The sequence below is a fragment of the Pseudorca crassidens genome, chromosome 12 (genome assembly GCF_039906515.1).
Source record: "Pseudorca crassidens isolate mPseCra1 chromosome 12, mPseCra1.hap1, whole genome shotgun sequence".
Taxonomy (NCBI): Eukaryota; Metazoa; Chordata; class Mammalia; order Artiodactyla; family Delphinidae; genus Pseudorca; species Pseudorca crassidens.
The window spans coordinates 54,631,523-54,659,005 of record NC_090307.1 but is presented as its reverse complement, the minus strand read 5'-3'; the positions used below and the strand labels follow the sequence as shown (position 1 = coordinate 54,659,005).

General features: G+C 39.1%; 1 protein-coding gene across 1 annotated transcript; it reads right to left on the bottom strand.

Moving 5' to 3' along the window:
- On the bottom strand, positions 1-27,352 carry CLUL1 (clusterin like 1). The gene is made up of 8 exons (XM_067701422.1): positions 27,328-27,352; positions 26,374-26,492; positions 25,066-25,214; positions 20,043-20,210; positions 17,694-18,126; positions 13,494-13,631; positions 4,834-5,048; positions 1-692 (listed from the first exon to the last, which is right to left on the bottom strand). The coding sequence occupies exons 2-8, from the start codon at positions 26,477-26,479 to the stop codon at positions 504-506; spliced, it is 1,398 nt and encodes a 465-aa protein (XP_067557523.1). The 5' UTR covers positions 26,480-26,492; positions 27,328-27,352; the 3' UTR covers positions 1-503.
- Positions 27,353-27,483: the final 131 nt, after the last annotated feature.

Genomic DNA, 27,483 nt, shown 5'->3' with positions numbered 1-27,483 from the left:
TTTAAATTTTATAAATATCTTTAATGGTTTCATAAGACTTACTGAGCATATTTAGCCATAATCTTTTAACCATTTTCTTATTTTTAGATGTTCAGATTGTTTTTAACATTTTAAATAATTTTGCAGATATAGATCTTGGGGTAGGAACTTTTATTCAAATTTAGATTTATTCCTTCTGATTGATTCCAGAAGTGGAATTAATGTATCAAAAAGAAATTTTATGACTCTTGATATGTATAATTGAATAGCTTTTCAAAAAGGCAAAAACAGTTTATGTTCCCAGCAATAACATACGGGAATTCTCATTTCATCACATCCTATCAGGTTTTTTTTTAATTTGCAAATTTAATAGGCAAAAATTGCTATCTTGTCTTAGTTTTCATGTCTTTGATTATTAATGAGGTTGAATATATTTTCAAGGTATTTTAAAACTAGTTTTGTCATTTTCCCCTTTTATGAATCATCTATTCCTGTTGACAAGCATTCCTAATCAAGCACTCTGTTTACCAAGATTTAAAATGTTCCTTAAAATGCTGTACAGCTTTGGCCAGCATGTAGCTAATGAAGTTAGAACTCTCAGCACTTTCTTCATGAGGGATGGTGAGTGTGAAATTAGGGGAAGGCAGAATGCTTACCTCTGTCATCGTTACATCTCGTTTGGAAAAATTTCCTTCATGAACACCTGGAACTACCTAAGAAGAAGGATTATACAACAAAAGATTACTAAATCCCAGCACACATTCAGCATTAATTTAATACCACATAAGTCAGGATAGGCTAAGTTGTGCTGAGGTAACAAATTAGCCCCAGCATTCCAGTGGCTTCTTATAATTTATTTTTCACTCATGTTACATGCCCATTACAAGGGCTCTGAACCACCTAGATGCTCAGGACCCTGGCTGAGAAAGGAACATCATCTCACATGTGCTGTAGCACATGTAATAACGCATGGCTTTCTTTACATCCTCATCAGAGAAAGAGAATGGATAATCACACACAGGCTCTTCTCTATCTCAGTCTAGAAATAACTCTTTTCATTTTTGTTCCCATTTCATTGGCCAGAACTTAACACATGGCACCACTTAACTGCAAGAGGAGCAAGAAAGTGTGAGTGAGTGGATGGAATATTTGGTGAGCGCTACTGTCTGTCACAAATGTTAATGTGATGTACCAAGTTTTGTACTGAGTTTCCACAGGAAATTTACAATTTATGGTTGTATGTGTGATTTCTGTAAGAACCAGTCATCTGAAATGCATGTCGTTTACTTTCTTAATAAGTTCTCAAGGGCATATACTTTGATCTTAATAATTTAAACGAAACTGTAATGACATGCAACTTGATGTAACCTTAAGAGAACTATTTTGGGGCTTCCCTAGTGGCACAGTGGTTAAGAATCTGCCTGCCAGAGAGACTTCCCTGGCGGTCCAGTGGTTAAGACTCTGCACTTCCACTGCAGGAGGCGCAGGTTCAATCCCTGGTTGGGGAACTAAGATCCTGCATGCCCCACGGTGTGGCCAAAACATTAATAAAATAAAATAAAAATAGGAGAAGAATCTGCCTGCCAATGCAGGGGACATGGGTTTGAGCCCTAGTCTGGGAAGATCCCACATGCCGCGGAGCAACTAAGCCCGTGCGCCACAACTACTGAGCCTGTGCTCTGGAGCCTGCGAGCCACAACTACTGAGCCCATGTGCCACAACTACTGAAGCCTGTGTGCCTAGAGCCTGTGCTCCACAAGAGAAGCCACTGCAATGAGAAGCCCGCGCACCGTAAAAAAGAGCAGTCCCTGCTCGCCGCAACTAGAGAAAGCCTGCGCACAGCAACAAAGACCCAATGCAGCCAAAAATAAAATAAATAAATTTATATAGAAAAAGAACTATTTTGAAAATGTGTTCAAATAAATTTCCCTATCAAAAAAACTAAAGCAGAATATTAAGAAGCCAAATCAACACTGGTGATTTCTTAATTCTAGTTTATAAAGCTAACATAACTTTCCCCCTTTTCCTTTTGATACATGTAACACACATAAAAACTGCATAAAGCGTTTACATCTAGTTGAATAAACAATTATAACGCTAACATGTAACTACAACCTAAAAAGCATAACTTTTTTCACCTGCTGGAATTTGTGTATTTTTTTTTTACAAAAGATTCCTCTTCAGTATGTGCTGTTTTACAAATTTGCACTTTCCATTACATGATGAAATAAGAGCCGTTTAAAGAAAAATAAGTTTTACAAGCGGTTCAGCAAAGTGGTTAAGTCCAAGGATTCTGAAGAAAAGCTGTTTGGCCTTGAATCTCAGTTCTACCATTTACTAGCTGTGCGACCTCAGACAAGTTGTTTCACTTCTCTGTACCTCATCTGAAAAATCTGTAAAACAATCATACTCACCTTATAGGAACACAGAGTATTAAATGATCTAATACACGGGAAAAGTTCTTAGAACATTGCCAGACAAATATTGAGTGCTCTTTAGCAGTGATTATTATTAGAAAAATATACCATTGAAAACCATAATTTTATTTTCTATGGAGTCTTTTGTATAGAAGTGTCTTTGTTATCAATATCAAAAATTTTAGTTAAATCAATTAATGTTACTCAGAGCCACTAGAATGGAAGCAAATTGAAGCATAGAATGGAAATCCTGACGAAGATAAAAACAGTTAAATATTGGCTCTACTTTTCTAAAGATTGAGAGCATTGCTAAAATTTTTCTTAAAATTTTATTCTTTCCCTCATTCCTTATAAGAATTCTTCCTCTTTAAACTAAAAGTCTATATTTGTGAGAATGATCAAATATATCACATTATTTTACTCTCCTAGGGAATGATCTATCTAGAGATAAGTAATAGAGAGTCAGCAGGAATTGATAGTGGCTTTCAAAACCTTTTGACTATGGTCTACAGTTATAAACACATTTGTCATCATGACTCAAAAACACACATTTCTTAGAAAACAAACTTAGGGTTACCAAAGGGGAAAGGCGGCAGAGGGATAAATTAGGAGTTTGGAATTAACAGATACATACCACTATATATAAAATAGATAAACAACAAGGACCCTGTATAGCACAGGGAACTACATTCAATATCTTGTAATAACTTATAATGGCAAAGAATCTGAAAAAGAATGTATATATAAAAGAATATATATATATATATATATATATATTTTTTTTTTTTTTGCAGTACGCGGGCCTCTCACTGTTGTGGCCTCTCCCGTCGCGGAGCACAGGCTCCGGACATGCAGGCTCAGCGGCCATGGCTCACGGGCCCAGCCGCTCTGCGGCACGTGTGATCTTCCCGGACCGGGGCACGAACCCGTGTCCCCTGCATCGGCAGGCGGACTCTCAACCACTGCACCACCAGGGAAGCCCAAGAATATATTGACATATATATAACTGAATAACTTTGTTGTACACCTGAAACTAATGCAACATTGTAAATCGACTATACTCAAATAGAAAAAGAAAATAAACCACATCTTACATATAAGTTATACACATATATAAACACACATCATGGAAATGAAAGTTCCATGACATATGCATCTGACTTATTAAATGCAATGCACTCTAATATTTTTTCTTCTGGTGTGTTCTATTCTGCTTTTGTTTGTTTGTTTGTTTAATGTGCTGGTTGTGACTCTCTAAACTTATTTCTCAAACCACAACCTTGTACCTTGAAAGAGAGTGAATCACTAGGATACAGAATGTCTTAGGTCAGACTGCCTAGAAGCAGAGCCTGAGATTCTGACACAGTTATTTATTAAGGGCGCTTTCAGTAAAACTTTTAGGGGGATGAGGCGAGGAAGATAGAGAAGAGGGAGATGCTAATCTGGGAGGTGGCCTTCAGGTGACCTCCAGCCTCAGCCTGATCCTGCAGGGAGCTCTGGAGCATAAGTGGCCCCAAGGACAACCCTTTGGAGAAGATTTCAGGGGTGAGCAGTTAGCAGCAGCACCAGCTGGAGTTGGTAAAGGGATCCCGGGGGATTGTTAACATTACATGCTACACAAAATATTGTACCTTCAATTGCTCTGCAGGTGATTTTTGTATCTGGGCCTTTTTAGGAGCCCACCAATACCAACCTCATCAGAAATCACTTGCCTGGTGCATTGTATATTAATGTAATATGGTGTGTGAAGGGGGTGCATCAGGGAAGAAATTCAATCACTATTTTATGTTATGCAACAGGAGTTATTGATTGCAAGTGGGAGACATGGTATAAGTGCAACTTAAGATAGCAATGTTTATATGTGAATATTAATATATAACTGTGTTTAATTTTCAAGGTAAGTCAGTAGCTTGTTGTGTCAAAAGCTAATGAGAGCTATAATTTACAGAGCTCTTGTTTTGGATAAGGAACTTATACTCATTGTTTTACAGACATTAATTTTAAGGTAGCTATTATTATTCCCATTTTCCAGATGGAAAAACTGAGGCCTAGAAGGATTCTGGAACTTTCCCAAACTTATTCAGCTGGTAAGTTTCAGAGTCAGCCTTTGATCTCAAGTTGCTTTACCTGAAAGTCTTCTCCCTTAAAAACGACATTGGCCAGGTTTCTTCATGGTTACTTGTATCAGCACTATAGCTCTAAGCAGAATTAGCCATCTCTGGATTAGAAAGTATTTTGTGTTTTAAATTGGTTTTCTTTATAGAGTTTCTTGTTTTCTAAAGACCATGCACAAGTCAGCCTGAGTACAATCACAATGGAAGTAGAATATCCTTCTAGAGCCTGTTTTCAAATTCAGACGTAATTAATAAGTAAATTAACAGAAAAATCAATGTATGCACACTTAGTCTCCATAACTGCTCTTGAGTCTCTCCATTACCTTTATGAAATTGAAGATGTTCTTGGTTCCTAGGGTCTGGTTTGCCAGTTCTGTCACCCAGCCAAACTGCTCTCTCATCTTCTCCATCAGGTATGTAGTGTCCTCCAAGTGATGCTGGGTCATCTGGAGAACCTGGGCATACTGCTGATTGGATATGTTGACCAACTCAAGGGCCTCATCTACTTTTGTGTATAGTTTAGGAACATCAGGACAGTCTAGCAAAGAAGAAAGTAACATGGTAAAGAAAAATGTATGTGGGACTTGGAGTTGGGTGTTGTGGATTTAAGTCCCAGCCCTTAAGCTTTCTACTTCCAGCCTTTTGACCTTGAGTGAGTTTTCAGCCAGGTACAATCGTCACGAATGAAATAACACTGCAGAATGCCTGCTCACAGAGCCAGCACACACTGAAGATTTAAAATGTTCCTTTTCCTTGTCTTCCTTTCCATAGTGTCTCTGAAGGTCATTAGGGCTGCTCACTTATACTCTGATCAGGACACATGGGAGATTGCACTTTTCTGCCACCTGGAAGTTGAGCATGGCCATATTCAAAGTGATGTGTCTTACTGCTGGAGGAATCCTTTAAGAATGGTTTAGGATTTATCACCCTCCCTCCCCTGACAGTGGAACTAGTTTTGCTCCATATGGTGGAGGCTCCATCATCCTGAGTGAGGAGATGTGCAGCAGAGCTCCCATGCAAGCTGTAACTGACAAGACAGAGAGAGAGAAAGAAAGCTTTGTGTTCACAAGTCACTAAGATTCTGCAGCTCTGTGTTATTATTGCACAACAGTCCTTCTGAACTGAAACAGGGTTAAAGGAATTTATAGAGCTGCGTTGATGAGCATCTTGATACTGTGTAAAGATTATTTATCTGCAAACTACAGAAGCGTCTATGTGTTAGGGCATCTGGGATCATAAAAGATTGTTATTGTAGAAAAAGATCACAGACTCTTTCGACTATGTCTTCTGCTGTTTACTAAGAAACCATGCCTTCAGGAAGATAGGGGTGGGGGAGAATCCACCAACCAGAAGCTAGGTGACTACCTCATCTCAAGTCTTAAAAATCAGTTATTGTTTCTTTTTGATATGTAGATATAATGCAAGATCCTCCAGCCTTCACACTTTTCCAAAATTTGTGTTGGGATCTTCAGGAAAGGGAGACCTTTGTACTTGCAGGTAAAAAAATTTGCAATAGTGTACATTTGAAAAGTAATTCAAGAAAATATTTTGAAAACAAAGAGAGTCACAGTTAACAAGATACATTATACGTTTGAAAGGAGATCCAGATATTCTTTTAAAATGTCTTCATTTGCAAGTTTAGAGTTGTTAACTTTTAGAATAGTGGTGTAGTTTTGTTTTTTTTTTAATTATGGGGGAAGAAGGTGGTGAGTTACCTCATGATCTTAGGCAAGGAGAATTCTACAAGGGACACTCATTTACTCTTTTAGAGAGTGGAAAACGATTTCCCTAAAATAAAGGTGAAACTTTGTGCAAAACACAATTGCATGAGAAAGGAAAAAGTAAAACTATCTCTATTCATAGACGACATAGTCTTGTATACAAAAAATCCTAAGGAATACATACACACACACACACACACACACACACACACACACACACACACAAAACTATTAAAGGTAATAAGTCAGGGCTTCCCTGGTGGTGCAGTGGTTAAGAATCTGCCTGCCAGTGCAGGAGACATGAGTTCGAGCCCTGGTCCGGGAAGATCCAACATGCCGTGGAGCAACTAAGTCTGTGTGCCACAACTACTGATGCCCGTGTGCCCTAAAGCCTGTGCTCTACAACAAGAGAAGCCACCAGAATGAGAAGCCTGCGCACCTCAATGAAGAGTAGCCCCGCTCACCGCAACTAGAGACAGCCCACCTGCAGCAACCGAGACCCAATGCAGCCAAAAATAAATAAATAAATAAATTTTGTTTTTAAAAAAGTAATAAATCAGCAAGGTTGCAGAACACAAGATCAATATACACATATCAGTTGTATTTCTATACACTAACAATGAACAAACCAAAAATGAAATTAAGAAAATTCCACTCACAATAGCATAAAAAGAACCATATGCTTATGAACAAATGTTTTAAACGAACTGTAAGACTTGTATTGAAAACTAAAACACGCTGTGAGAAAAATTAAAGATGACTTAAATAAATGGAAAAACATCTATTTTCATGAATGGGAAGACTTAATATTGTCAAGAAGGCCATACTCCACAAATTGACCTATAGATTTAATGCAATCCCTATCAAAATCTTAACTGCCCTTTTTGTAGAAACTGACAATCTGATCCGAGAATTGACATGGAAATGCAAAGGATCCATAAGAGCCAAAACAATCTTGAAAACAAAGAACAACATCGGAGCATTCACACTTCCCAATTTCAAAACTTACTACAAAGTACAATAATCAAGACAGTATGGAATTGGCATAGGATAGATATATGGACAAATGGAAGAGAATTGGGAGTCCAGAAATAAGCCCTTACTTTTGCTGTCCATGGATTTTCAACAAGAGTGCCAAGACAATTCTACACAGGAAAGAATAGAGTTTTTTAACAAGTGAAACTGAGACAACGGGATATCCAATTGCAAAAGAAAGATGCTGGATCCTTACCTCATACCATATACAAAAATTAACTCAAAATGCATCACAGACTTAAATGCAAGAACTAAATATATAAAACTCTTAGAAGAAAGCATAAGCATAAACCTGTGTGACCTTGGATTGGGCAATGGTTTCTTAGATATGACACCAAAATAAAAAAAGAAAAGAAGAAATAAAGTAGACTTCATCAAAATAAAAAACTTCCATGCTTCAAAGGACACCATCAAGAAAGTGAAAAGACAGCACATAGAATGGGAGAAAATATTTTCAAATAATATATCTGATGAGCACTTGGTATCTAGAATATGTAAAAAAAAAAAAACTCTTACAACTCAACAATAAAAAGACAAAGAACAAAATTAAAATATGGACAAAGAATTTGAATAGACATTTCTCCAAAGAAGACATGCAAATGGCCAATAAAAACATGAAAAGATGCTTGATATTATTAGTGATTAGAGAAATACAGGACAAAATCACAATGAGATACCACTTCACATCCACTCGGTTGGCTAAGATAAAAACGATGGGCAATAACAAGTGTTGACAAGGATGTGGAGAAATTAGAACCCTCATACATTTCTGTGAGAATGCAAATGGTACATCCACTTTGGAAGAGAGTTTAGTAGTTCCTCAAAATGTTAAACAAAGAGTTACCATATTACCCATATATATTTCATGGTATATACCCAAGAAAATTGAAAACATATGTCCAAACAAAAACTTGTACACAAATGTTCATAGCAACATTACTCACAATAGCCAAAAAGCAGAAACAAACCAAATATCCATCAGCTAACGAACGAATAAACAGAATGTGGTATATCCGTACAATGGAATATTAAGCAGCCATAAAAAGGAATGAAGTTCTGAGAGATGCTACAGTATGGATAAACCTTGAAAAAATTATGCCAAGTTAAAGAAGTCAGTCACAAAAGACCACAAATTGTATGATTTCATTTATATGACATACCCCGAATAGGCAAAATCAGAGACAGAAAGCAGATTATTGGTTGCCAGGGGCTGGGTAGGGGAAAGGGGCGGGGAATGGGAAATGACAGCCAATGAGTATGGAGTTGCAGCCAATGAGTTGACAGCCAATGTTGACAGCCAATGACAGCCAATGAGCCAGTTGACAACCAATGAGTATGAGTATGGGGTGAAAATGTTCTGGAATTAGATAGTGCTGATGGTTATACAACTTTGTGAGTATACTAAAAAACACTGAATTGTATACTTTATGGTATATGAACTGTATCTTAATGCTGTTACTTAAAAAAATACACTCACATGATCAGTACCTTAAGGCCTTTTTTTAGTCACCGTATAGACATGAGAATGAGTGTTTCAAGAAAAGGAAGAAAGAAAACCCACATTTAGCAGGTGTCTCTTATGAAATGTGACAATATGCATCCATTAGCTTTTGTTGCACAACAAACAAATATTTATTATTTCTCATGTTTTTGTGGGTTTTGTGGGTTGGTTGGACTATTTTTATGTCTGAGCTAGCTCAGCTGGGGCTGGATGGTCTAGACCCTCACATTTTGAGGGTCTCAGCTGGCATGGCTGGGACCTCTCATCTTCCAGAAGGCTAGCCTGGGCTTGATCACGCAGTGGTGGATAGGCTTCCAGTAGCAAGAGAGGACAACTTTAATTCACAAGCACATTTCAAGCCACTCACATTTGCCAATATCTTGTTGCTTAAGGACAGACCCATGGCCGAGCCCAGATTCTCAGGTTGAAAAAACAGACTCCAGCTTTTGATGGGAGGAGCTGCAAAATATTGTGGATGTTTTGTCTTTAATCTAGTGTGCATGTATCACCTTCTGCCTGTGAGAGTTTCCAGTTTATACCTGTGGTTATCAAGCAATTATTAATATTGCCTACATCACTTTCAAAAAAGATTCAGTTTAATTGATAATTATATGGTCTCATGTAACAAAAACTGGGCTGGAGACAGACATTCCTTGGTATAAATTCCATGTGCCTACCTCCTATATTAAGAAACAAAATATAACCCAAACAGATGAACCCCCCCCACTGTGACCATTCCACATCAAACTCCTTTATCTTGAAACTACTATTTTGAATTTAGGTGTATACATCTAGTACCAGTAACTGGTATGGGAAAAGAGCTACTTACAGTGAGTCCATTTAAAATTGGGACCAAAAATGTATCGTAAATAATGAAAGAAAATGATTTATAATGTTTTGGAACATATTTCATTTATCTTATATTTTTCAAATATAAGATTATAATTACAGCTGTATGCTTAGTCTTAGAACAAAGAATGAGTTAAATGTTGATAAAAGAGGCAAAATCATTGTTTGACAAAACATACAAGAGTTGTTTGTAAAATACTGGAAGCAACTTAAATGTGCTTCAGCAGGAGAATGGATAAATAAATTGTAATGTGCTTACACAGACTAACATACAACAATGAATTCGTGAAATTAGAAACACACGCATTCACATGACTAAATCTCCCAAACTGTACTGAGTGAAACACCAAGGTGCAAAAGAATACATAAGCGATAACATTTATACTATTAAGAAATATTATCCAAAACTTGGAAACAATGCAGAAGAATGGCTGTGTGTCCTTTCAATGTCACATAAAGTATTGTCTAAGAGGTCCACCCAAAGATTACTTAATTCTCTAGGGAAATGATCGTTTGTTGTATTTACTAGTCACTGTTGATTTGGGCCAGACTCCACGACATTAGATGTAAATTACAGATTGAAAAGTTGCAAATAATTTTTGTCCAGTAGAGACATAAATTATTTTGGTCTGATAGAAATCATAACTGCAAAAGTTACAGTTTTATTACCCTTCGGTACATCAACTAGTTTTATATCTAACTTTGCAATCTTACTTCAACATTCTGTCCTTGACTGTAAATACTTCAGTCTCTCCTGTACTCATTTAAACCAGCCTAATCATTCTGCTCGTTCCCTTATTAATGGAATCAATCTTTCGAATTTTTTTTTTTTTTTTTGTGGTACGCGGGCCTCTCACTGCTGTGGCCTCTCCCGTTGCGGAGCACAGGCTCCAGACGTGCAGGCTCAGCGGCCATGGCTCACGGGCCTAGCCGCTCCGCGGCATGTAGGATCTTCCCGGACCGGGGCACGAACCCGCGTCCCCTGCATCGGCAGGCGGACTCTCAACCTCTGCTCCACCAGGGAAGCTCTAAATCAATCTTAACATGCTCATTTTGTACTTGTATGAGTCATATTTTTAAGCTTAAAAGTTATACTTTGACAATATAAAAACTAAAAACATGTAAAACATTGCTATGGATGGTATATGTGTGTATGTGTGCTATATATAAACACATGATAAAAGTATAAAGAAACACAAGGAAAACAGCAAGGTCCTACTGTATAGCACAGGGAATTATATTCAACATCCTGTGATAAACTATAATGGAAGAGAATATGAAAGAATAATGTATATATATATGTATAACTGAATCACTTTGCTGTACAGTAGAAATTAACACATTGTAAATCAACTATATTTCAATAAAATAAATTTTTAAAAAAGAAATACAAGGCAATAATAAGCACCAAATTCAAAACAGAAGTTTCCTACAGTGTGGGGAATATAGTCAGTGATGGTGACAAAGGTGGTTAAAAGTTACAAACTTCAAGTTATAAGATGTTAGTACTAGTGATGTAATATACAACATGATTAATATAATTAACACTGGTATATGTTATATATGAAAATTGTTAAGAGAGTAAATCCTAAGAGTTCTCATCACAAGGAAAAAATGTTTTTCTCTTTAAAAAATTTTTTTACATGAGATGATGAATGTTTACTAAACTTACTGTGTTAATCATTTCACGATGTCAAATCATTAAATTTATAAGTGCTGTATGTCAATTATATCTCAATAAAACTGGAAGGAAAAAAAAACCCCAAAACGATTTCCTTATAAGGGGATAAAGAGGATGTGATGTGGAAGGGGCACCAGCGGGGGGCTTCATCTATTCTGGTAATGTTTTATTTCTTCATCTAGTATTAGGCACATGTGTTTCTATTATTTTATTCTATATACATTTATCATAAAATATAAAAGTTTAAATTGTATGGGAGGGCTTTCCTGGTGGCACAGTGGTTAAGAATCCGCCTGCCAATGCAGGGCACACGGGTTCGAGCCCTGGGCCGGGAAGATCCCACATGCCACAGAGCAACTAAGCCCGTGTGCCATAACTACTGAGCCTGTGCTCTAGAGCCCGCGAGCCACAACTACTGAAGTCCATGTGCCTAGAGGCTGTGCTCCGCAACAAGAGAAGCCACCGCAATGAGAAGCCCACGCACCGCAACAAAGAGTAGTCCCTGCTCACCGCAACTAGAGAAAGCCCGCGCGCAGCAATGAAGACCCAAAGCAGCCAAAAAAAAAAATTGTTTGGGAGCACATTAGGACAGCCTTTCCTCTGTGTTTTACCTTTGCAGCAATCAAGTTATACTGCATGTATACTGTGTGACTTGATGTATACTGATTATTTGATGTGTTTATATTGTATTATCTGATTTCTTATATATTGTCTTTCTTTTTCCAGTTTTGTTGAGAAATAATTGACATACAACACTGTATAAGTTTTAGGTATACAACCTGATGGTTTGGCTTACATATTCACAATATATTCTGAATTGATTACTGTTGTGGGTTTATTTAACATCCATCATCTCATACAGATACAATAAAAAGAAAAATAAATTCTCCTTGTGATGAGAACTCTTAGGATCTACTCTCTTAACAACGTTCCTATATATCACACAGCAGCTTTAGCTATGGTCATCATCTTGTACCTTACAGCCCTAGTACTTATTTATTTTGTAACTGAAGTTTGTACCTTTCAATCACCTTCTTCCAATCACTTCCCACACACACACACCCCATCTTCTCTATTATCTTATGACAATCAGGGAGAGATTATTCTTCAAAGCTTTTAACTGGAAGTTAAAGGAAGTTAATGATAGATAGGTGGCATGTTTGAGTGGGACTATTTTTGTAAGAGGTCAGTATATTAGTGTATATTTTTCTCTTGTAAAAACTTCTGTTGTCTGTATGCAACCTTGTAACTGTGACTTGAAAAACAAACACTTGAATAATGAGAATCATGAGTACTTCAGACATTTTATTTAATCCTCAAAACACTTGTGTGAAGTAGCTATATTAATTTCATTTTCCAAATGATGAAACAGAGCTGCAGAAAGTCACCCAGGGAGCAATTCTGAAGAAATAAGACCCTCATCTGCTCTAATAAAAAGGTCCAGTGTATATTCAATCTCTTGCTTCAAATCTTAGCCACATTTTTTAGAATTTCCTTCCCTTAGGGCTTTGGCAAGGTAAAAAGCAGAAGCACAGGAATCAAAAGCTCTTCTTGGATTTTGCAAGAAAATTTGCGTTCAGACCCTAGCGGTTGGGAAGTGACTTCAGCTGGGGAGGAGAAGGGACATGAGGGTCGGAGGAAAGGGGGAAGGGCCGGTGGAGAGAATTTTTCACCTGGGGAAGGAATGAAAGATGCTCTTGGTCAGATCTGGGAGGAGGCGAAACGCGCTGTGCAGGGCTTGGGAGGAGAAGCTACTATCTGTATTTAAATACTAATTAGTAATTAACCCACCATCTGGAAAGAGTTAATGCCATTTGAAAAAAAACTTATTTGGCAAAAAATTTGCTTACACATTTTGAAGATTTCTTCATTGGTGGTTTTCTTTCTCTGCAGTAAGAAGAAAGAAGTTACCCTAATTTGCTGAGTTCTCTTTTGCACACAAGAGTGTTCGCTTGGTCTTTAACCATAAAAATTTTTCACGGGAATAATGAGGGAATTTTTAAAAAGGGAAAAGTAAGTTGACTTACTTTTGAATAATAAACGTTTATAAACCTGCCCTGAGCACCCGCAGACGGCAATGAGCACGCCAAAAAGAGCTTGAAGGGAAGCAAATGAATCCACGATGCCTGTAAAAGCGAGATTTGTGACCTCTGACCAGAATACAATCGAAACCCTGAGAACATAATAATCATTTACCTTCCTGTAGGTAATCCTGACATTTTTGGCATCTTGCGTGAAATTGGAAACATTCCGACGAGTTCTGGCGAAGCTCTCCGCACAGCCCTCGGCCCCGCACAGGCAATGCCGTCCTACTCAGGCCGCCGTGGGCGGAGTCTACAAGTAACAGCATTTTCACATCAGTGTCGTTAGAGAGTTTGAACTTTAAAGGCATGGATAGAATGTCATTTCTCTTTCTAACCAGCACTTGCAAAATCTTTGTTCTGTATTCAATCGTAGGAGTGCATACTGGTGCAACCAGTTACTAGGACAATTTGGCATCTATTAAAAAGTGCATGTATCGGGCTTCCCTCGTGGCGCAGTGGTTGAGAGTCCGCCTGCGGAGGCAGGAGACACAGGTGCGTGCCCCGGTCCGGGAGGATCCCACATACCGCGGAGCGGCTGGGCCCGTGAGCCATGGCCGCTGAGCCTGCGCGTCCGGAGCCTGTGCTCCGCAGCGGGAGAGGCCACAACAGTGAGAGGCCCGCGTACCGCAAAAAAAAAAAAAAAAAGTGCATGTATCCTTTAATCCAGCAGTCTCATTACTGTCATTATTACTCATCATTACTATTATTACTACTTGCTTCCCCCAAACCCCACTCCCCACACAGAGGTTAATGCATATAATTTTATTTTCAGGAAGGAATCATGAGGAATTATTCATAGTAACTCTATTGGAAGAGAGACTTGATGGGGTGGGAGAAGGCAGCTTTCATTTCTTTTGTTCCTTTGTATATTTAAATTATTTTAAATTTAGTGTGTCTTATTTTTATCATTATTATTTCTGATATCATTGGGGTTAACTAGATAGGGAATTGTAAGCCACTTTTCTCTTTGGGCTTCCATTAAAATTTTTTCTAGTAATTATTTTAATTTTTTCAAGCTGTAATTCGAATGTGTATTGGAGTTCCAAAGATATTGGAAATGTCTGTTTTTAAACTGGGTGGTAGGTATTTATTACTATTCTTTTTTGCATTTCACATATATAATGTTATAAACAGTAAGTCAAAGATTTAGGAAAACATCTAAAGCAGATCAACTTTTAAGAAACTTTTTTTTTTCCTGGAATAATTAACCATCCATATAAAAATGATGTAAAAAGAAGTCGTCCAACAGCAAACTGACAATTCCCAATTGAGTGTTTCACATTAGGAAAAATTTGTTATTAATTTTTAACCTGATGATATTCTGTTATATTAAATCCTTGACGTTAAAAAAATGAAACATTTCGAGATAAATTGTGAAGTTTACTGGGACTTCCCTGGCGGTCCAGTGGTTAAGACTCTGTGCTTCTACAGCAGGGGGGCAGGGGTTCAATCCCTGCTCAGGGAACTAGGATCCTGCAGGCCACGTGGTACAGCCAAAAGCAACAAACAAAAAATGTGAAGTTTATTGTTTAAAAACCTACGAGGCATTTGCTAGATCATCTGGTGGGTAAGGCAGCCATCCCCTTGGTTGAATAGGAGTCATTTTCTCCCATTCCCTATAGATTCAGTGGCATCTCCTCTCACCCCAGAGAACCCCTGTGAGTTCTACTGTAGAGCAATTCTGCATTATGTGCTGTTAATTTTGTCTTCTCTATTAGACTCTGAGTCCTTTGAGAGAGGGGATTTGGTCTTGTCATTTTAATCTTGTCATTCTTCCATAACTTCCTCTGTCATTTCACTTAAGATATGGTAGTGCAACTGTTCACTGACCTGTTTTTCTTTCTCTGGACTAAACTCCTAAAAGTTAGGGGCTGTGTCATGTCTGTCATAATCATTGCTTATTCACAGGATCTAGATGAATACTTGGTATATTCAAGGATGGCAAATTGAGGGCTATCTAAACCAATTCCCCATGCTATACTCATGAGAGTAGCCCATCGCCTACCTTCGGCCATGCCAGAACAGAGCCTGAGGGCCCTTCTAGGCAGTTACTTCTAGTAAATCATCTACCCTCCCAACTTGCCTGTTTCCCCCATGGGAAAATTAAGACAGCAAAATTCTCCAGGGCAGGATTAAAACCCAGAACCCCCAGCTCCCAGCACCCAGCACTGTGTGAAGCTACTACACCACAGTTTTACTGAATGGATCTCATCTATTCTCTCTAGGGATTTGTAAGCCAAGTGAGGACAACTGCAAAAGCTATCTTATTCTGTTTCAACAGATTCAGCAACTGAAGTCTAGAAAGAACAAAGTGGGAAAGAAATTCTTTCATATGGAGACTAAAATGAAACAACACTCAATAAAATTAAAAAATATATTAAACAAGATATTTCATATTTTTATCACCTTTTTCCTTTTAACAGTGTTCATTATTCAATTTTAGCTACTTTTCTAATTTTGGCTCTTAGGATGATCATGACAAATAAAGCCTATCTGTGAAGGCTGCCAGATACGTAGTTTACACTCAGAAGATATTAACCACTGTAATTGACAGGAGGCAGCTTTCCTAGTGCTATTGTAACAGATTCCACAGATTTAGTGGTTTGAACAACATAGATTATTTTACAGTGCTATAGGTCAGAAGTCTGAAGTGGGTCTCAGTGGGCTAAATTAAGGTGTTGGCAGGGCTGTTCTTTTCTGGAGGCTCTAGGGCAGAATCCATCTCCATGCCTTTCCAGAGTCTGGAGGCCACCCCACCCTTGCCTCCTGTTCCCCTTCCTCTATCTTCTAAGCTGGCAAAGTAGGGACAAGTTTGTCTCGTGAGGCTGTCTCTATTGATTCTTTTCTGCCTCCTTCTTCTACTTTTAGGAGCCCTTGTGATTTCACTGGAGCCACCTGGACAACCCCAAATACTCTATTTTAAGGTCAGCTGATTAGCAACCTCAACTCCATCTGCAACCTTACTTTCCCCTGCTGTGTAACCCAACATTTTCACAGGTTCTGGGGATTAGGATTTGGGTATCTTTGGAAAGCTATTATATTATTCTGCCTACCGCAAGGGGCAAAGGTTTATTCCCATTAGGTGGATTTTCTAGGGGCAATAGGTTTATTCCGCACCTACCACCAGTCCAGAAAAGTGATGGAAACTACACGCAAATACCCCACAGCCCCTGCCTGCCTATTTTTGATAAACTGTCCTCATGTACTCATCTGGGAAGAGAATCTGTTGAACTTGCTGTCTGGTTAGGGTAGGGACACTGGAGAGAGAAGAGTATAAAAGTGTAACAAAGGCTTTTTTTGTTTGCTGTTTTGTTTTTGTTTTTACTTTCTGCACTTGCAGGGGACCCTGGATCTCTAGATTATCACTGAGGTGGTGGTGGTGCAAGGAAGGAATTGACTAGTTTAGATTCCTCATGTAAGTGGGATATAATATTTGTCCTTCTGTGTCTGGCTTATTTCACATAGCATAATGTCCTCCAGGTTCATCCATGTTGTCACAACTGGCGGGATTTCTAGAAGGAGCCCGTTTCATTTTTTGTTAGAGAAGAGCATCCCTGTCCTTGACTTAATGTTCCATAGAGATATGGCCAAGGAAACACAGATTCTACCTGTGGCCCACACGGCAACTCTCATTTCTGAGATGCTGCCTCCCAGGCTCTCCACAGAAGCCCGAAGAAGTTACCTCCTTCTGCCTTAACAACATAAAGCAGCATTGCTTTTTCCAATATGGAATATCAGAGGGCATGAGTGGTATTGGTAGAAGGCGATTATTATCATTTACAGAAATTTCTACAGTCTTGGGTTTGTCTCTGAGTATTTTCTCTGGTTTTGTGCATAAAAGATGTAATCTAAGGGATTACAGTAGCGATGCAGAGGAGGTCACGGAAGGCACTAAATATGACCTGGTTTTACATGGCACTAAGCTTTCTCCCCAAACTGGAAGTTGAGGAGCCTGGACTGATTTTAAAGAAACCCCATGGTGTTCAAGCAGAATAGAGCCAAGCATCTGCCTGAGTTTTAATAAAGGAGGCAACTGTCTTTTTCAAGTTCTCACCTTACCAGCATTTTCTTTCTCAGCTTTGAAAATTTGCTCTAGAAATAGAGAACAGCCCCACAGAGCTCTCGACAAAGACGGGAGAAGGCTAGTGTTTGGCAGACCTCAAAGCTTTTTCTAAGAGGCTGTGAGACTTTGATCATCCATAAACGATCACTCTCAGAAACATTGTACAATGACTTAGAAATGGCTACCATTTCCAAAGTTAAATAAAACTCAACTTTAGTACAGATATCTAAATAATCTTTTAATACTTGCCTTTGCCTTGTTTTGATAAATCCTCGATCGCCTTCAGCATCTCGGTAACTGTTGCACTGACACTTTGATAAATAGAGAGACTGAAATTACAAAACAGCTGGAAGAAGCTGGGAATGTCCCAGCTTTGCACAGGATGTGCTTTTTTTGCTGGCTCTTTGGAAAAAGCTGGAAAAAAGTAAGGCTCCATGAAGTCTGTATCTGACATGAAATATGATTGAAAAGCCTGGTCAAATTCTTGCTGCATCTGTTTGAAGACATCAAAACTCCTGTTATAGAGAAATCCCACATCCACAGTCAGTTGGCTGAACATGTTCTCTATCTGGGTCAGTTGTGAGTCTTCCTCAACGAACTTCTCACCGATGGGAAGGTCTTTTTCATTATCTTCATGGAAAGGAAACAGAAACTGATATATCTTCCCGAAAAAATGTTCAAGCTGTGGGGTGGGATGGGGGACAGAAATGAAATAAATTAATTTTCTTTTGGACTATTTTTTTCTTGTGAATTTTTATGTCAACTTACAAGTAGTCATTCCAAATCAAGAACAGTTCTGGGCAAACTAGGAAAAGGTGATCCACTTTAAGATAATTTATTAACATTCATGTACCTGGCTTTGGCTTTGACCATGGAAATAGGGTCTGAAGTTCCTCCTGGTTTCTGTTTGTCTACCAAGGCCTAAGAAGGCCAAGTTCTCAATATTATTGACAAGCCACAGTCCTGATGTACTGGTGGTGGTTGGCATGCATGGTTTTAGACCGTGCAGCCTGAAAACTGTGAAGAAGGCTCTTGTCTTTCACCTCTGCCTTAGTTCTTCTTCTTTTTTTTTTTTCCTTCAGTGGCATGCTATTCATGTCTTTATGCTCTCCTCTCTCTCATCTCATAAATTAGTCCAGGGAAAAGATCAATACATTCACACTGAACTATAGATGCTTAATACAGCTAAATAGGTTACTTCGAGATGTTACATATTACCAGTGATCAAAGCCCTCCTTGGCTGTAGTCAAAGGAATGAAGCTCTAATTATAGAATTTCCTATTCAGGGGGAGATCTTCCAGCAGTCACACCATGTTCTATTTCATCTATGTGACACATAAGTTCGTGCCAGAACACAGTTGCCCTTGTATGATAGTGATATGACCCTGTTGTATGTTTTGGAATGTAGCAACCATCAAACATCACTGTGGGAGCACTCCCCACCCCTGCTCAAGGGCTGTTCAAAGAATTCTCCAGGGATTCTTAGAAGACTCATGCCTTTCTCAAAAAGTAATCTGGGTGGATCATCTGCCTCTCCCTCTGTCAGCTTCTGTTTACCTGAACCCAGCCACAAAAATGAAACTTTAAAGGCCCAAGAAATTGTCATAAGGTCACACAAAAGGTGCAGATAGGAATGGTCTCCAAAGCTCCTGACTTCCAGCCAGTGCTCATTCCAGTATACTCTGGTATGTTAGAGAGTGGCTATAAAAATAGAGCAGATGCAATTAACAGTGGAGGCAAATTAACTTGGCATATGAATTATCCTAGGGGTTGTTCCTTCTGTAATTGGGGAAGGCCTTGCCAAGCCAGGCGCAGACTCTGATTACTGCATGCTCTGATACGGAGGGGAATTTCTCTGCATTGCCTACTCAGCCCACTTCTTGAAGGGGAAGGGAAATTCAGGCCAAGAGAAGAGGAGCCTTTTATGGGTCAGAGCTCATCCTAATCAGGTCACCACCCTCTGTGATTCCCTCTGCCCAGAAAAGAGCCAAAGAGGACAAAAAAGAAAACATGCCAGTCCTACAGGATGTGCATAGATTGGGGTAAAGGGGACGTGAATGTGGGTACGTGTGTGCACGGGCATGTGTGTGCTGCCACAAGAGGGCAAGCCCATTGAAGGAGAGACTCAGGAGGCAGAGGACGCCTTCAAAGGCTTGGCCTCCAGAGAAAACATTAAAGCAGGTTGAAATCAGAGACTATAATACTATTATTCAGAATGCAATTCAGCAAACATTTATTGAATGCCTACAATGCTTAAATGAAGGCAGATAATATATGGTTCCTGCCCTCAAAAAGCTTACAATCTAGTGGGAATGTGTTCATAAATAACAAATACAAGGCAGAAAGAGTCAGGGTGTTTCTGAGAGATACACACAGTGTCCTGAAAGGGAGGGCAAGCACTGGATGGCTGTTCTAACTTAAAAATTATATATCCACAAGTGATTCATACATAAGCATGAATGCTAGATTCTAGGTTGCAAAAGGCCAACATCAGATCATCCATATCTATTCTAAATATTAACATAAGTTAATTTTTAAAAGTAAGCTGAAGCACATACCTTAAGAACTTAGAAATCTTGAGCTCTATTTTTCCCTTACCTTGTTTTTCATAGAGGACCAACTGTTTGGGCAGGTTGTATAAAATCTCATGCAGTTACTTTCCAGGCAAGATTTGCATTCATCCCAGGAACCTGTCAAAGACACCTGGCATAGCCTTTCTTCCTCTTCTAGATGTTCTTGAACTTCATTCATAAGTTTCAGAGCCTCCTAATTAAAAAGTAGAAACACACACCCTATTTCCATTTCATGACTCTATGTGTTGTACCTTAGTTGATCTCACTCTTTACAAAATGTGCGAATTCTAAACTAAACCTCTGGGAATTCCCTGGTGGTCCAGTGGTTAGGACTCGGCACTCTCACTGCCAAGGGCCCGGGTTCCACGATCCCTGGCCGGGGAACTAACATCCCACAAACCCTGTGGGACAGCCAAAAATTAAAACAAAAACAAAAAATACTAAACCTCATTCCTTCTTCAAGCCCTTAGCGTCTGACAGATCTACCCTGAAGCTTTCTGTTAAGAGCACTGCTTGATCTCTATTGAAGACCGGGGCAGTTCTTATTCACCTGTTCATTCGTACAGTCAACAGCTATTTATTGAGTGCTTGCTATGGGATGGACATTCACTGCCTGTGGGTGAAGCAACAATGAAGACACAGCCCCTACTCTGCTGAATGACTGTAACTGATCTGTTTACTTGTCTGTATTCACTTCTAGTCCTTGAAGGATGTGGAAGATGGGTTTTTAAGGCTTACAAAGTTGATACATTTATTTCCTTCATTTATGCTGCTTTTAATTTTTGTATGTTCTTAAACACTGCAAGGAAGCACAATTCTTGTGTATCAAATCAAATCTTGTATATCAAATTCCTGTGTACTCTATATCACAATTCTTGTAGTGAGTTGCATTCTAATGGCAAAGATGCTGTATTCTGAGGGGCTTCGTTCTTCTCATCCACATTCCAAGCACTCCCCCTTGTGGTGCCTGCTGTACTCGGCCAGGTCCCGCCCAGCAGAAGCGACACCTGTCCCTGAGAACGTCAACCCTGCCCCCAGAGCTCCCCCCAGGCCAGGCCCACGTAGACCCACCCCCCACCCCCGTCTCCCTGCAAGCGTGGGCTTCTGCAGACCGGCTCCCTCCAGGCCTGAGAAGTAGTTCAGGGGATTTAGGGGATATAATGGACCTGTCCATAAGGAGAAAGCCTCAGAGCGGATGAAGACTCCCTTAAGTGAAAAAAAACACGAGGGAGCACAGTTTCTAACACCAATGTAGTATGCACTTTTACCTACGGCAAAAGAAAAAGAAATCACCCTTTCCTGGCATATTAAGTCCAAAGAAACACCTGGGCACTGACAATCCCCCCACATTTCCTCTGCAGGGCTCGGATTTTTCAGCTGCTCTCATGGCAGAATCCTGGGGCTAAGCTGGGTGTCATTTGCTACGTCCCACATAAGAAACCTGGCAGGGCTCCAGTCTGCCAAATGCACCTCGTGATCCAGACAGGTTTAACTTGTCTCTTTGGGCTTTGCAGAACAATTTTGGAATCCTACAACTTCTCAAGAAAGGTTGCCTCACCAGGACAGGCAACAGTACTGCCCAGATTTTCTCAATCAGTCTTTTAAATATTCTGCCCATTGTCACTATAAATCGAAATCCCAATATTTCCAATTACAAACTACACTCACTGTGGACCCTTGGGCAAATTATTTAACATCTCTGAGCCCCTGTCTCCTTCTTAGCAAATAGGAATAACTGTAGGATCTACCTCTTAAGGTTTCGTATTAAGTGAGATGAGCAAGCAAGGCACATAGTCCGTAATCATCTGATTTCCTTCCACTCACCTCCAAGAGTGTAACAAGAACCAATGACCAAATCACATGGCCCAAGTTTTGGTACTGAAATGTTGCCATGGAGGAAGAAGGTCTCTGGTTTAGGAATGCCTTGTCCATGCCTTCTGCTTCCCCCTAAATGTCCCACCCAGCGATAGATTCCATACTTAGAACCCTCTTCCTGAAGTTCAAAGTCCCACACAAACCTGGATGGGGGTGTGGGGCGTGGGGAATCACTTGAAGCTGCTTTAGGGTTTCCCACTTTAGTAAGAGCAAGTTTCAGATGCTCCCACTAAATATAAATAGGGAGAAGCTGATGAGGAGGATCGAGATTACACTGGATCACCTGAGGATGGGATGTGTTTTGTTCTGGGAGACTTGGGGGCACCCACCCCATATTTGTCAATTCGTGATTTGTGTGAAGTATCCTTTATTTTAGATTGAAAATAATTTTAGGGAGGGAAACTCAGGGTTAAACAGGTGTTTCCTTTTTTTTTTTTTTTTTTTTGCGGTACGCGGGCCTCTCACTGTTGTGGCCTCTCCCGTTGCGGAGCACAGGCTCCGGACGTGCAGGCTCAGCGGCCATGGCTCACGGGCCTAGCCGCTCTGCGGCATGTGGGATCCTCCTGGACCAGGGCACGAACCTGTGTCCCCTGCATCAGCAGGCGGACTCTCAACTACTGCGCCACCAGGGAAGCCCGGTTTTTCCTTTTTGAAATGAATTTTTAAATGAGTACCCAAACCTTAAGAGTATAATTCAATGATTTTTTAAAAAATAAAATAAGTATGTCTTAAGAAATAATAAAAATTCTACTAGCTCCTGGGATTCTTCAGGGTCAGAAATGGAACTAACACTTGCTAACCTGACTTACACCAAGCATTCTTTCCATAGCATGTGCTCCCTCCTTGGCTTGCCAGGAGGCCCGGGAAAGGGAGAAAAACAGAAAGTCACTGGGTCTTCCACAGGCACAGCACCAGTGGACTTTGTCCTGGGTCAGTCATGACAGGGTTACAACATTGTAAAGCAACCCTACTCCAGTAAAAATTTAAAACAACAACACCACCACATTAATTAACATCTCAAAACTCAGTTTCCTTAGCTGTAAAATGAAAGTGATGGTTTACTCAGATGTTGGAAGGACTGCAGGTGATAATGTGTTTTATAAAGGGCCTGTGAATGATATCTAGTGTGGTTATTCCCAGTGGCCAGACTCACAAGCCCACCAGGGAAGAACACAGCTAGAGGGGCTTCCACATTTTCCTCATGAGGAGCTGGTTTTCATTTCCTCAAGGTCTTTTGATCTCTGCCAAAAGGGAGGAGGGCTTCCAGCTGCTGGTCAAGCAATCTCCTTTCCTCGACAGGGACCCTGTGTGGTGCAGGGAGAGGGATGGCTGCAAAATCAACCAGCTGGTGACAGGCTGACTACAGCTTTGGGGTCCCAGCCTGTGATGTAGCCCTGCTCCAATGGATCAGGGGACACCCAGTGGCCACCGTGAATTCCAGCAGCTCCGGAGCTTGGCAACCCCCAACTTTATAGGTCTACAGGTCTAGGTGTAGATCAAGGTCTAGAGAAGAGATATTAGAACTTGTATTTGTGTTTTTTAAATTTAAAAATCAACTATGGAAAGGAGAAATGGGGGGTTGTTTAATGGGTATAGAGTTTCAGTTTTGCAAAATGGGATGAATTCTGGAGATTGGTTGTCCAATAATGTGAGTGCATTTAAAAATATATATTTCTTTATTTATTTGGTTGAGCCGGGTCTTAGTTGCAGCTCGCTGGTCTTAGTTGCGGCATGCATGCAGGATCTAGTTGCCTGGCCAGGGATCAAAGCCGGGACCCCTGCATTGGGAGCATGAGTCTTAACCACTGCGCCACCGGGGAATTACTGTGAATGTATTTAATACTGTTGAACTGTACTCATAAAAGTGGTTAAGATGGCAAATTTTATGTTATGCATATTTTACCATAATTAAAAATGTTTTCATGAAAATAAAATTGAAAAGTAATTTACTCCCAATTTTAAAATTTAAAATATTTTCCAAATTATTTTTATAGTTTTGATATTCTCTATAAGGGTATATTGGAAAATAAATTTAAAAATTTTTTAACTGTTCTGAGTGTTATGTTAATGGTTAATGATATTAAACTATGAGCCATGCAATGTCTATAATTTAGAAATGTATTGAGCTTTATACTGTAACATATGAACAGTTTTTAATATGGCCCATAGACATTTGAATATAATGTATATTCTCCATTGATAAGATACATAGTTTGGACAACATCTATTAAGTTAAGGTATTTGAATTAAAAAAATTGATGAGGCTGATGTACTATTTCACATGCACTGGTGCTTGTGTCAGGCCACTGTGTGTGGCTAGCTGTGCGTGAGGACCCTGCGGAAGAGACACTGGTTGCCTCTCTCTGTTCACTTGGAGCCAATTGCAATGACTTGCCATTTAAGAGAACTCAGGTAAATGATGTTTTTTAACTACTTTTAACTAAACTAGCCCTCACAAAATGAACAGGAGGCTTTAAAAGTTTCTTGGAAAAAACCCCCAGCAGATTAAAAAATATGAATAACTTAAGCTCAAGTAGATAAGAAGCAAATGGCAGGGCTGCCACTTTTTCATTACAAGCTCTTTGGCCTTGTGTCAGTAAAAATATGATGATCTAATCAGATTTGGCAATAAGCTAAAATATTTTCAAAATATCTAGATGATTTGAAATATGGACTTACACCTACCCAAGCTAATGATGATCCCTAACTGCCTTCTGTGCCTTGAGATAATAACAGTAGCAATTCATGTGTCTAATTTAATAAATTAATTAAAATGCATATATTCAGGAGTGGATGCTAACAATAATTATGGTAATAGGGATGGGAAAGAAAAAAACTTTGGAGGCCACTGATGTAGCCAAAAACTCCCAGACACTTTTGACACAATATCCCAACTCAAAAGGCACCAATAAAGCATTTTTAAGAAAGCAGCACTTCCCAAACAAAGCTGAATCCCCCAAATTCCCGAGTTTGGAGGCCAGCGAAGGCCTGATCTACAAGGAATATCTTCTTTGGAGAAATCTGAAATTTTCTTCAAACTCTTCCTCCAGTAAGTGCTGCTCTCCAGAAAATCTATGATTAGGGTAAATAAGTAATTCCTCCAGTGCACTCAGACATGCACTATTTATGGTCCAGATATAGTTAAGGACAGGTGTGATTTTCAATGACTGTACCTGCTTTTCTTCTCTGCATTTCTTCAGGGTTCTCATTAGGTTGCTATGTTCCTCCTCTCTTCTTTCCATCAGGATTTTCATTTGCTTCATGCCAGTCAAAGCCTTCTTCACCTCTTCATCTATATCTATCTCCCCAGCCTTGGAAAAACCTAAAAGATTACGATGTAGTTGTAGTTTTTTCTTTTGAGATCTGATCAGATTACAATGTATCAGAACACAATGAGTTCGCCAACTTTTCATGTTCCCCCAGCAGAGGCTTAATTGTTTTTTTTTTTTTAACAGCATCAAACTTTGAAAGCAGATCACAATGATTTGGGCTGTCAGCTGCCACATGGACATGGCTACCACCCGGGTGATATCTTCTGTTCCTCACTTCTGAACTGCTAGCCAAGTCAGAGTTCATTTAACCCTATTCTTATCATTTTCCTCAGGGCCTGTTTTCATTTATCCAATTGTTTTTCTTTCCCTTAAAACTCAAGTGTGTTTATATTAGAAGAAAACATTGAATTTTCTTCACAGACAATTTATATTAAATGCCCAACTGGGAACCTTAAACAGAGTGAACAATTTCCTTTTCTTTCAGCTTCAGTTACCTTCCCAGGAGGCATAAAACCTAGAAAGCATCTTGTATAATGCAAGATTCTTTAATAACCTACTGGACATCTCTTACACCCCTTTAATAAGCCTTTAGCGAGTATGAAATTCATGGTTTGTCATTCTCTCTTCACAATAGCCAATGTGGCCACCAGAGGAGCTTAATCTGGCCTCCAAATTTAATTACAGATCCCCAAAAAAGAAACGTTTAAACTAATTTATTTTCCTGTTAAGTACTCAAAGCATATCTCATCAAGCAAAGGCCACAAGTTAATGAGCACAGACCAACCAGATTCAATGTCATTATAACCCATTCTTTCACTATCTCAAGAATAACTGCATGGATTACTTTAATTGTTTAAATTTTTCAAATGCTAGAAAAGAATTTCACTGTTCATTAAAACTGTGCTCAGAGGACACCAAACATCTGGATGAGACCAAGCAATGCAACTCAAAACGTTGGCAAGTTTTATCTCTGTGATGGCAAACATCTGGATATGTGGACCATTCTCAGAGACGCATTTGGAATTTTCTATTTTTATCCAGATGCTTGGCGTCTTGTCTACTTGGCTTAAGTGCCTGGAGAACATCTCACCGTGAAACTAGAGGGCATCCTGAATACGGTTATCTCTCAACTGTAAATCACCGTAAATGCCAGCAGGACATGCAAACAGGCAAACGGGACACAGCGCAGATAAAAAAACCAAACATTACCCTTCAGGCCTCCATGGATAGCAGTTTTGTCCTTCCACATAGGTGCACAGTGACAATCTTTCAACCACAGCAGATACACAATAAACACCAAGAGTGGCAGCTTCATGTTTCCGTTGTGACTGCAAAGGAAAAATAAACCTGCATCAAATGCCTTAGGTTAAGTTAGTTTCTACTGGCATCAATTGAAAACACATGGTGATCCAAAGCATTTTTCTGTCAGTTTTTCTTTATGACTTTAGACAATGTATGCTGATATGGCTGAGACATAAGGAAACCTGAAATCTAAATAAATTTTTAAAAAAGACAACCCAAGTCCCTATTTTGTTTACATTCTTCCTGACAGTTAAATAACGTCATCATCTGAAGCATTTGAAATTTAGGGCAACCAATAGCATGGATAACAGCCCCATAGAATCCAAACTACATTTTATTTCCTTGTCAACAGTAAATATTCCCAAACACAGAATTAGGTATGTCAAAGGGACTGTTTTTTTCAAAATTCAGAGTCCACAAGTAAGTTTTAACCTAAATGGCTTACTACTTATTTTTTTATGAAAGCAAAAACCCCTCAGATTTTTCTCATACATCTTATAAAGTCCATCAGGATGTATGAATCATGCACAGTTAAATTTGTTTCTTCTCAGATAATAAATTTCCTTTTAAATTTAATTTGATAAATATTAGTTGCAAACATTCCAAATAAAAATGTATGCTTTCATAAAGTTATATCTATAAAATAACTTAGATTATCTTAATTCCTCCCAAAGGGGATATTTATCTGCTTTATGTATATTTGTTATTTAAAAAAACTCCATTATTTAATCAACATTTGGGATATCTTTTAAAAATACTAGTATTTACAAAGCTATCACATTTTATATCTACGGTTATCATTTGGACTAATTCTCTTTCTATTAAGACCCTATTTACCAAATGAAGTTTTAATATATTTACCACCAACTTTGCAGGCTCTCCCCAGTGAGGTTGTCACCAGCTTCTGGAAGGACCTTCACTTTTCTCTGATTTAATTTTTGTCTGTGTCAGGGATTTTGCCTTGTTCTATTAATTTGATGACACAGTTCTTAATCCTATTAACCTAGCATTTTGAGA

Excerpts from the sequence above, each read along its gene's own strand:
- CLUL1 (XM_067701422.1), bottom strand. The coding sequence starts at position 26,479 with ATGAAGCTGCCACTCTTGGTGTTTATTGTGTATCTGCTGTGGTTGAAA. Across the intron at positions 13,632-17,693 it reads TTTATCAAAACAAGGCAAAG|ACTCCGCCCACGGCGGCCTG; the intron begins GCAAGTATTAAA and ends TGTTACTTGTAG. Across the intron at positions 5,049-13,493 it reads TCAGGATTACCTACAGGAAG|ACTGTCCTGATGTTCCTAAA; the intron begins GTAAATGATTAT and ends CTTCTTTGCTAG.